The sequence below is a fragment of the Xenopus tropicalis genome, chromosome 3 (assembly GCF_000004195.4).
Source record: "Xenopus tropicalis strain Nigerian chromosome 3, UCB_Xtro_10.0, whole genome shotgun sequence".
Taxonomy (NCBI): Eukaryota; Metazoa; Chordata; class Amphibia; order Anura; family Pipidae; genus Xenopus; species Xenopus tropicalis.
The window spans coordinates 28,690-40,798 of record NC_030679.2 but is presented as its reverse complement, the minus strand read 5'-3'; the positions used below and the strand labels follow the sequence as shown (position 1 = coordinate 40,798).

The following is a 12,109-nucleotide window of genomic DNA, read 5'->3' as shown; positions in this document are numbered from 1 at the left end:
GCATGCTGTGACAGTAAATTCTTGTATTTATGCAAAATGTATGGAGATTTACATGTTTGCACTACAAACTGATATGTATAGAGCATTAAGCAAATGGAAAAGAACAAAATTTGTGTATTAAACCAAGAACATTTTCATATTTAATGTTTTGTACTTATTACACTTCAGAAAGTGAGTCAGTTTGGCATTTCAGCAGCTATTTGGTTGCTGTGGTCCAAATGATCTTAGCAGCCAGGGACCAATTTGCATGAGAGACTGATAAATGTATAGGAGAGGAAACAAATGGAAAAATAAATAATAAAAAGTAACAATACCAATACAACTGTAACCTCACTGAGCAGTAGCTTTTTGCCTGCTGGGGCCATTTGAAAGCTGCAAAGTGTTAGAAGAAGGGAAATAGTTCAAAAACTATAAAAGATAATAAAGACCAACTGAAAAGTTGCCTTAGAATTCCCCCATACTGGCACAGAAACAAGATTTTGGCAGGATGCAATGCCTGCTTTGATAAGTGTCCACAAAATGGCCCCTGCCTGCTTGCTGCCATTGGGAATTCCAAGGCTGAAGAAAAAAAGATTAAAATAATTTATATAGTGTAAGTAAAGTTTATTTTGCTTGACAAACACAACAGAAAACAATTTGGAATTATTATTTAAGGTGACAGGTCCCCTTTAAAGCCGAACCACCCCTTTAACCAGACCTGCAGACATGGGTGGAACTGACTCACTGGCATAAACATCATAGAACCCCCTTGTGATGGTTCGGACCCATGTCCATGCTGAACCTTGTGCTGTACAGAAATCTTTGACTACAAAATAATCTTCATTCTATAAAGGGAAAGTACAGCTTTCACAGAGTTTGGTTGTGCACCACTTGTGCAGGGGAACCTGCCATAGCTCTGTTTTGTGTGTTAAAGTTCAGGGCCTTCACAAAGCTCAGACCGCAGACCTTTGCCTCCATGCCTCATCACTATTGCTTTCAGAGAGTGTCTATGCACCTTTTCTACGTAACCCAAAATGACAGGGGTATATTTTCCCTTTATGGCTTTTGGGTAAGTATGTGCCTGCTTTGCACACTGTTTAGAAGTTAGGCGTATTTTCTAATTCTCACGGCGGCTGAAAAACGCACAATATCATCATCCATAGAAATAAGTTAAACAGTCTCGATGGAAAACACACTATGCGTAAATACGCTAGAAAACGCCTCACTACGGACTTTTCATGCGTTTGCCGAAATACGATCTATTCCTATGTATACACAAAGGCAGCTGCCAGACCTTGCGTAAATACGCAACGTTTTTTACTATTTCGCACTATTAGCACCATGGGAAACGGGATTTGCTATGTCACCAGTACTAGGCTGAAAAACGCCAGTCAGGGGCTGTGTGGGTTGTGCGTCGTTTTTAGGGGAGAAAATATGCAGCGTAAAAACGCCACGTCTGGCATCAGCCTAATGTGGGACATTCTTTTACCCAAATTTACTCCAGGTTTTTGGCAAAACATGGGATAGAAGACCACAGATAATATCATAGCATCCTCCTTATGGGCTAAAGATAGCAAGGGATAGGTATGGGATTACAACTAACACCTGGTAGGGAGGGGTGTCTTTGACAGACAGCTTAACTTAAACAGGGGTAATATCCTAAGGCTCCCCAGAGTGCCAAGATGTTTCGCATTAACAGCACTCCCCATTGAGCTGAATAGCGAGGAGATGCTGGGGCAGCCGAGGAAAGACATCGGAGCAGAGGCCGATGCTGGAGAAGAGACTGACGTTGCCTTCAGACAAGGAAAGAGGCTGATGATGAGGAAGCAAGCATGCCCCCCCCCCAATACAGAGAACCTTGCAGTAGAGACGGCAGAGCAGTGAGGGGGAGCACGCTGACTGGAATTCATCAACTGGGTGAGATACAATCATAAGGGAAGTGGGCCTGTCTGTAAGCTGACCCCTAGCGTATTGGGAGAAACAAACCCACAGCCCATTATAATGATAAGTTTATAAGCTTACACTTTGTTATAACTGTACTTGGAGTTATTGCACTGGCCTCTCTACTTGGAGTTAATTGCACTGGCCTCCATACAGGGTCAATAACAATTCTGGGAATCAGCGATTTATTCTGATGATAAATAGGGTTCATTTATAAAAGTTCTCTAACAGACTAGGGCACAATTACTAAAGAGTGTTTTTTATATTTAACAGCAAGTTTTCCAACAATCTTATTTTTATGAAAAAGTGTGCAGTAGGACTGTCAGCTCTAGGGTCTCCCTATCACCCCTTTAAAAGAGGACACTTACTGAATACACATACTGCACGTTGGATACATGAGTGCACATGAGTCAAGGCTTTATTTGTTGTACATCCAACTTGCAATATGTGTATTTAATTAGTGCCCTCTTTTAAAGGGGTGATATGGAGACCCTAAGCAGAGCTCTCCTAAATACCGCTTACTTATTCCGGTGTTGCTACATGTTTTAAATCCAAATGCCTGCGTTAATTAAACATGTAGAATCACAGGAATACAGAAGAACTATTAAGTATCTACAGTATGTTAAATGTAATATCTAACCACCCATATAGCATTCCCAATGTATGTGTGCAGAGATAAAGGGACGAGCAACTAAGCATTCTGAGCATGTCATTTTTCCCTTTTTAGCCAGACGCAATAACCATAAAAGAAGGAAACATGGAGGTCAGGCTCCTCCCTCAGGTCCATCATGGTTTCCTTCTTCCTCCAGCACCTGCCGTCCCCCCATGTTGTCTGGTCACAGGCTCCTCCGCATTGAAAACTGGAAATAGTTAAAAGTGAAAAGGCAAATAATTAAAAAACGATAGAAATAAAAAATGAAGACCAACTGAAACGTTGCTTAGAATTGCCCATTCTATAACATAGTTAATGTTAATTTAAAGGCGAACCCAGTGTAAATGAGATGTTTTTTCTCTCCTACACATTTGGTTCCCTTTCCTCTCTCAGTCTGTGGGGAGAAAGAGCAAAAGCTGTAGACTTTGAGACACTAGGGTACCTGGGAATATCTCCGGCTGCTGTATCAGAAAAGTACTGCACACATCATAGACTGCAAGGCGTGTAGAGTGAGTGCACCCTGCTGGGTGAGATTGAGGGGCACATGAGGGAGAATGGGGTGAGTATGGCTTGCTGGGCATGTGTGAGTGGTTGCATTAGAGAATTCTTCCATCTCACAGATCATATCTGCCCAAACTTCAAACTCATCACTTTTTCCTCACCTAACAATGCACACATGCCACTCCATTCCAATATAATTTAAATGCAATAAATAAGATTAGGAAAGGAAATCTATAAATTATATTCCCACTGATAGGCCCTGAATCATTACAAGAACAAACAACAAATGTTTCATTGAGATAAAATAACATTTAATGGCTCAAAATTTAAACAAACAATTTACAGATAAAGCAAATCATACTATACCAAACAATGGAAAGGTGCATCCCAGTGCCTCATGGTACCCATTCCCCAAGTTCCACTCTCCTACTCACCCTAATACACTCTCACTACCTGCAGTAATGGTTTGCCCTGCACCCATGTACAGAAGAACAGTCCCTTTCTAATGGTTTGCCCTGCACCCATGTACAGAAGAACAGTCCCTTCCTAATGGTTTGCCCTGCTCCCATGTACAGAAGAACAGCCCCTTCCTACTGGTTTGCCCTGCACCCATGTACAGAAGAACAGTCCCTTTCTAATGGTTTGCCCTGCTCCCATGTACAGAAGAACAGCCCCTCCTTAATGGTTTGCCCTGCACCCATGTACAGAAGAACAGTCCCTTCCTAATGGTTTGCCCTGCTCCCATGTACAGAAGAACAGCCCCTCCCTAATGGTTTGCCCTGCTCCCATGTACAGAAGAACAGTCCCTTCCTAATGGTTTGCCCTGCTCCCATGTACAGAAGAACAGCCCCTCCCTAATGGTTTGCCCTGCACCCACGTACAGAAGAACAGTCCCTTCCTACTGGTTTGCCCTGCACCCATGTACAGTAGAACAGCCCCTTCCTACTGGTTTGCCCTGCACCCATGTACAGTAGAACAGCCTCTTCCTACTGGTTTGCCCTGCACCCATGTACAGAAGAACAGTCCCTTCCTAATGGTTTGCCCTGCTCCCATGTACAGTAGAACAGCCCCTTCCTACTGGTTTGCCCTGCTCCCATGTACAGTAGAACAGCCCCTTCCTACTGGTTTGCCCTGCTCCCATGTACAGGCTGAGAGATTGGTGCAGGGAGGAGGGCTTTGGGTTTCTCCAGAACTGGGCTGATTTCTCAATCGGCTACAAGCTCTTTGCCAGGGATGGGCTGCACCTCAATGATGATGGGGCAGCTGCTTTGGGGGGAAAGATGGCTAGCGGGTTGGAGGAGATTTTAAACTAGGAGTGGGGGGGAGGGTGCAGCGGGAAATTCTGTGGTAGACAGGATAGATGAGGTAGTGGGCATAGTATGGGAAAATGGGGGAGGAGACTTGCTTCGGGATACTGATAATGGCAGGGAGGCCCATAAGTTGTTTACACGTCATTCTCACGCCGGAACCAGTATTAAATGTATGTTTACCAATGCAAGGAGTCTGACTGGTAAAATGGGAGAGCTGGAGGTACTGGCGTTGGAGCGGAAATATGATGTGATTGGAGTTGCTGAAACTTGGTTGACTGAGTCTCATGACTGGGCAGTTAATATTGGGGGGTATACATTGTTTCGGAGGGACAGGGGCAATAGAAAAGGAGGAGGAGTGTGTCTGTTCCTTAAGCAGGAATTAAAAGCAAATATTAAGGAGGAAGTGATGGGGTTAACAGAGGGAGCTGAATCCTTATGGGTTGAGCTTCTCACAGATAGTAAAGAATCTACCAAACTAATTGTAGGGGTATGCTATAGACCCCCTAATGTAAGCGAAGAGGAGGAGGCCCAGCTCCTGTTGCAAATAGAAAAGGCTGCTAGTTTGGGGCAAGTGATAATAATGGGGGATTTTAATTACCCTGATATTGACTGGGGCAATAGTACTGCCAGGACAGTAAATGGGAACAAGTTTATAAACTTGCTGCATGACAACTTTATGTCACAGGTTGAGGAGCCAACCAGGAACCATGCTATACTAGATCTAGTGATCTCTAATGACCCAGAACGTATAGCAAATGTGCAAGTGGTTGAACCCCTGGGTAATAGTGACCATAATGTTATTTCATTTGATGTTTGGTGCAGGAAACAAATTTACACGGGGGCAACAAAGACAATGAATTTTAGGAAGGCAACTTTTAGCTCCTTAAGGGCAGCGCTTCAGGGCATAGATTGGGGCATTATGTTTTCTGATAAAAACACAGAGCAGAAATGGTTGTCATTTAAAATGATATTAAATCATTACTGTTCTCAATTCATTCCATTAATAAGAAAAAGTAGAACTGTTAAGAATCACCCTATGGGGCTTAACTCTGAGGTAAAGACGTTAATAGGGAGAAAAAGGAAAGCTTTTAGGAAATATAAGTCAGAGGGGACAGTAGATGCGTTTAATGATTATAAACACTATAACAAGTGTGTAAAACAGCAATCCGGAAGGCAAAGATAGAAAATGAGGAGCGCATCGCGGCCGAGGCCAAGACTAACCCCAAAAAGTTTTTTAACTATATTAATAGTAAAAAGATGCAGGTTGAGGGTGTGGCCCCATTGAGTTATAATAACAATATGGTTACAGCGGGTACAGAAAAGGCAGATGTGCTTAACCAGTTCTTTTCTTCTGTGTATACAGTAGAGGAGCCAGAGGGCCAAGTCCCACCCAATAGCTGCACTGTTGCCTCAGCTCCAACTACACAGTGGCTGGCACAGGATATGGTGCTTAAAGGGTTACACACAATAAATGTAAACAAGGCACCTGGGCCAGATGGAATACACCCTCGGGTACTGAGAGAGCTAGGGGCAGAATTGCAGTGGCCCTTGTTTCTGATATTCTCAGACTCGCTGTCATCAGGTATGGTACCTAGGGATTGGAAGAAGGCGAATGTCATTCCCATATTTAAAAAAGGAGTAAGATCTCAGCCTGGCAATTATAGGCCTGTAAATTTGACATCCGTGGTGGGCAAGTTATTTGAAGGCTTGTTAAGGGATCACATACAAAATTATGTAGTGGAGAATGGCATTATGAGCAGTAATCAGCATGGCTTTATGAAGGACAGGTCATGTCAGACCAATTTAATTGCTTTTTATGATGAGGTAAGTAAGAAGCTGGACAGTGGGGGGGGGGCAGTAGATATAATCTATTTGGATTTTGCCAAAGCATTTGATACCGTTCCCCACAAACGACTGCTTTCTAAGCTAAGGTCTATTGGTCTTGGTGAGGTCGTTTGCACATGGATAGAAAACTGGCTACAGGATCGGGTACCAATGACTTAGGGGAGGGTATTATGAGTAATGTATCAGTGTTTGCAGATGACACAAAACTCTGCAGACCAGTCAATTCTATCCAGGATGTGACATCCCTGCAGCAGGATCTTGACCAACTGGCAATCTGGGCAGCTAAGTGGCAGATGAGATTTAATGTGGATAAATGTAAGGTCATGCACCTGGGATGTAAAAATATGCAAGCCCCGTATACCCTTAATGGGACTGCACTAGGCAAATCCATAATGGAGAAGGAGCTCGGAGTCCTTGTAGATAATAAACTTGGCTGTAGCAAGCAATGCCAGGCAGCAGCTGCAAGGGCAAACAAGATTTTGAGCTGTATTAAAAGGGGTATAGATTCACGGGAGGAGGGGGTTATTCTTCCCCTTTACAGAGCACTGGTAAGGCCCCATCTAGAATATGCTGTTCAGTTTTGGTCTCCAGTGCTCAAATGGGACATTATTGAGTTAGAGAGGGTCCAGAGAAGGGCAACTAAGCTGGTAAAGGGTATGGAAAGCCTCAGTTATGGGGAAAGGCTGGCCAAGTTGGGATTGGTTACACTGGGGAAGGGGCGCTTAAGAGGTGACATGATAACTATGTATAAATATATAAGGGGATCATATAATAACCTTTCTAATGTTTTATTTACCAGTAGGTCCTTCCAACGGACACGAGGGCACCCACTCCGTTTAGAAGAAGGGAGGTTACATTTAAATATTCGGAAAGGATTTTTTACAGTGAGAGCTGTGAAGTTCTGGAATTCCCTCCCCGAATCAGTCGTACTGGCTGATACATTATATAACTTTATATAGGGGCTGGATGGATTCTTAGCAAGTGAGGGAATACAGGGTTATGGGAGATAGCTCTCAGTACAAGTGAAGGAATACAGGGGTATGAGAGATAGCTCTCAGTACAAGTGAGGGAATACAGGGGTAGGGGAGATAGCTCTCAGTACAAGTGAGGGAATACAGGGGTAGGGGGGATAGCTCTCAGTACAAGTGAGGGAATACAGGGGTAGGGGAGATAGCTCTCAGTACAAGTGAGGGAATACAGGGGTAAGGGAGATAGCTCTCAGTACAAGTGAGGGAATACAGGGGTATGGGAGATAGCTCTTAGTACAAGTTGCCCCAGGGACGGGTCCGATTGCCATCTTGGAGTCAGGAAGGAATTTTTTCCCCTCTGCGGCAAATTAGAGAGGCTTCAGATGGGGTTTTTTGCCTTCGTCTGGATCAACTAGTAGTTAGGCAGGTTATATATAGGCATTATGGTTGAACTTGATGGATGTATGTCTTTTTTCAACCCAACTTACTATGTTACTATGTTACAGTAGAACAGCCCCTTCCTACTGGTTTGCCCTGCTCCCATGTACAGTAGAACAGCCCCTTACTAATGGTTTGCCCTGCTCCCATGTACAGTAGAACAGCCCCTTCCTACTGGTTAATAAATTTCTCCAGCAGGGGCAGAGCAGCCAATCAGAGAGAAACTATAACTCCCAGAGGGAGCAGTAACTGTTCTTTCACTCTAACTCCCAGAATTCCTGCTATTAAAACTACTATTCCCAGAATGCCCTGACAGCCGCTACAGCCAATCGGTGGCAGGTCCCTGTAGCCCCTCCCTCGCAGTGTCAGACGCTCAGGCAGTTCTGCAGAGTCCAATCCAGAGGTTTCTTATCCTCCCACGCCAGTCTCTGGGCCGAAAGCAGCGAAGCATTTTGGGAAGCCACCGCCCCCTTCCCTCTCCCCGGTACAGCTTTGCGTTCCAGATTCCCAGGCGCCTGCTGATTGCGTCATAGCGACTCACTTCCGGCAGGCTCATCGTGGGCTCCCAGTACACACTTCCGGTTGCCGTGGTTGCCATGGAGCAGTTTGGGGGCCCGCAGAGAGTGTTGTCCTACCTGCAGGAGGTGGAGGGGAGAGCGGAGGATGTGCTGGGGAAGCGGCGGCAGGTGGGGCCGGGGGTAACATGGGGGCCGGGGGGTAACATGGGGGCCGGGGGGTAACATGGGGCCGGGGGGTAACATGGGGGCCGGGGGGTAACATGGGGGCCGGGGGGTAACATGGGGGCCGGGGGGTAACATGGGGCCGGGGGTAACATGGGGGCCGGGGGTAACATGGGGCCGGGGGGCTGGGGGTAACATGGGGCCGGGGGTAACATGGGCACCGCTGGGTAGTAAGGGTCACTGCTCTGTATAACTGTGTGTCATTCTGTCCCAGATTGTGGATTTGGATATAAAGAGAAACCAGAACAGAGAAGCCCTGAGGTCTCTCAGCAAGGACCCCTCTCCAGCAGGTAAGTGAGAGGCACTGGGGGGCTGCAAGGACCCCTCTCCAGCAGGTAAGTGAGAGGCACTGGGGGGCTGCAAGGACCCCTCTCCAGCAGGTAAGAGGCACAGGGGGGCTGCACCTTGCCAGCAGGGTAAGTAGGCAGCACAATACGCTATGGGGGGGAGTGAGGGTGAGATTGCAGGGAGGAAAGGGCTACTCCAGGGAAAAAGCCAGCCCTTAGCGCTACACTCTATTGCCCACAGCCAAGGGGTCCTTGGTGTCTGGAAGCCAAAGCCACTGCTGGAGACAGGAAGGAAGTGATGGTACCCCGTAATGTGTGTCATGTGACTCATTTAGAACAAACATAAATACTGGCACAACAGGGCTGTTTCAGCGGGATGAACCCTGCTATCTTATTAGGTGCAAACCATGTACAGTTTCGGGGTGCGCCCCTTCATGCGACTTCCAAACATTACATGGTTTGCACCCCGTAAACTAGCAGGGTTCATGAAACAGCCGTGTTGTGCCCGTGTTTATGTTACAGCAAAGGCTGCCAATCACTCGATACTCAGCACCAGGCAGAATGTATGTGCCAAGGCCAGGGTGTACCGGTGAGTGTTACAGTTCATGTTACTAAGTTAGCACAGGTTGCAGGGATCAAAAATGCTCCAACTGAGCAAGGATTGGGTTAACGGTCTGAACTCTTTGTGCTGCCAGCTTGTCATTCCTTTTTGAGAAAGAACAGTTGTTAAGTGCCCCAATGGGTTCCTTTCTGTCTGTGCTTGTAGGAAGGGTAACTGTCTGCTTTGGGAACATGTTCATAGAGCTCCCCAAGAGCAAGACCAAGGAGATCATAGAGCGAGGTGAGTGTGGGGGTACATAGAGTGAGTGTGGGGGTACATAGAGTGAGTGTGGGGGTACATAGAGTGAGTGTGGGGGTACATAGAGTGAGTGTGGGGGTACATAGAGTGAGTGTGGGGGTACATAGAGTGAGTGCGGGGGTACATAGAGTGAGTGCGGGGGTACATAGAGTGAGTGCGGGGGTACATAGAGTGAGTGCGGGGGTACATAGAGTGAGTGCGGGGTTGATGGCAGGAAGGGGAATCACAATGTGTGTTTGTACCATTCTCTCCCACAGACCAAGAGCAGCTGGATAAAGAGATTTCAGGGCTTCGCAGGGAGCTGAAAGTGAAGGTGAAAGAGCTGTACGAGGCCCAAGGTGAGACTCAATAACACAATCTATTAGACACCCCCCCACCAATGATGCAAATTTGGCCCAGTTTCATTATTGATACTCTCTGAGCCCATCAGTAGGGTGAGCAGTGCTCCCCAAATAACACAGACTTGTACCCACACAGTGAGAGTTACATGGGTACAGGCTGGCCCTAGTGCTGAGGTTCATGTTCGCACAGGATGACCCCATTGCTACTATTGGTTCTGGCTTGGCACCAAGACTCTCGTGTTTCTGTTGGCAGGAAAGCCAGAGCTAAAAGGCTTCGACCTGGTGGCACTCTCGACAGAAGAGATGAAATCCATTCAGAAGGCGCTGGGAGAATGAGGCTCTGCTAGATAACAGCATTTGGGGCAGATCATCCTTATCTTGGGCCCTCACAGCGCAGGGACTTTAGTTCCTACAGTACGGATCTATCTGAATCAGATGAAAGAACTTATAGTGCAACATGAATGTTACCCCCAGGTGCAGAACCTCTAATTCATTACAATTTGATTAACTCCTTGTTCCTTGGATTTATGTACAGTGCAACTTAGAAGACACTTAGCCTTTAATTCTGAGGAGCAAGGTGCAATTGCCATATTTAGGGGTTAATTTATCTACTGCTTCTTTTCTAACTGGATTCAGTTCATCCCACAATCCTGTGTATTTGTACTGTGCATAGACTGGATGGCTCTACCCACTGGTATCCTTGGGGCTCACGCCTGCACCCCGGATGTTATTTGAATCATATGGGTGTGGCTCACTGAGGCCCCACTAGCTGGAGGGCACACACAAAGGTTGGACTGAGCTGGGAATCCCCATCCACCATCTTATCTGAGCTTTGTACCTATAACTCTAACACTCCTTAACACGTTATATCTGATGGGCTCTGCATGGCAGGCTTTGTGGTGGCCCCCTGCAGGGCCCAGTCTTTGCTTTGTTGGAGGGAATAAAGCTAGGGTACCTGTCAGGACTGTGCGTAAATATCTGTACCCCATTATATAGTAAAGAATAAGTGATTAACCCCATTGCTGCTGAGCTGCTAGTGACACAGTCACAGAAGTGCTGGCAGGTCACCATGAGCCCGTCAGAATGGTTGCTGTGTAACCAGAACTCATGTCTCCTAGAGGACTTTAGGCCGGCAGTGGGCTTCTTAGGGCTCATTTACCAGTGCAGTACATGGCACAAAGGACACCTTTAAGACACAAATCAGAATTCATAAATAAAAGTGTCTGGTACAATTGCACCACTATACCCACGAATAAGCTCAAGTTTCTTTGTGTGTGTGAATAACGGGGGGGGGGGGGCATTAATTAGGGATATTCACTTAGCACTAGTGGGTATTGACACTTCCTTCTGTCTACCCTACCTCCAGGGTTCCTTCCATCTGTCCTACAACCAGTGATCTCTCTGTCCTACCCCCAGGGAACTTTTCATTTGTCCTACCCCAGGGATCCTTTCATCTGTCCTACCAACAGGGATCTCTCTTTGTTTGCCCTCACAGCAGGGGCAGTTACCTGGAAAGTGGTAGGAATCAAGGCTGCTGCACAACCGGAAACATAGAGTGAAGGCTATCACTAAACTACCATTTGGTACAACAGTTCAGGAGGGGCATTGGGGTACATTTAAAGGAGAAGGAAAAGCTAAGTCACTTGGGGGTGCCAAAATGTTAGGCACCCCCAAGTGACTTGAATCGCTTACCTTTTACCCCGGGTTGGTGCCCCTGTACGGAGAGAACAGCCCCAGCCCGGGGTAGCAGCGATCGCTTCCTCCTTTCTTATTGGCCGCGCGTGCATGCGCAGTAGCGTGGAAAGCCAAACTTTAACAGAGAAGTCGGCTTTTTCACTCTACTGCGCATGCGCCTGACTCTCAGTCAAGGCTTAGCGAAGGAGGAAGCGCATCGCCCCAGGTCCCCAGGCTGATGCGGTTTTCTCCTAACAGGGGCACCAGCCCAGGGTACAAGGTAAGCGATTCAAGTCACTTGGGGGTGCTTAACATTTTAGCACCCCCAAGTGATTTAGCCTTTCCTTCCCCTTTAAGCCAGGGGTCCCCAACCTTTCTTACTTGTGAGCCACAGTTAAATGTGAAAGGACGTGGAGAGCAACACAAGCACCATAAAAGTTCATGGAGGAGCCAAATAAGGGCTAAGATTGGCTATTAGGGGCCTCTATTTACACTATCAGCTTACAGGGGGATTTATTTAGTAGTAAATCTTGTTTTTATTTAACCAAAACTTGCCCCTAAATCAGGAATTTAA

The 12,109-nt window shown here is 46.5% G+C and overlaps 1 protein-coding gene across 2 annotated transcripts; it reads left to right on the top strand.

Annotated features, from left to right (window-relative positions):
- The first annotated feature begins 7,972 nt into the window (after positions 1–7,972).
- pdrg1 (p53 and DNA damage regulated 1) lies at positions 7,973–11,114 on the top strand. Of its 2 annotated transcripts, NM_001015688.1 has the most exon segments (5): positions 8,200–8,320; positions 8,589–8,664; positions 9,428–9,502; positions 9,778–9,858; positions 10,115–11,106. In NM_001015688.1, coding segments are annotated over 5 exon segments (405 nt in total). In that variant the 5' UTR covers positions 8,200–8,230; the 3' UTR covers positions 10,198–11,106.
- The last annotated feature ends 995 nt before the right edge of the window (positions 11,115–12,109 follow it).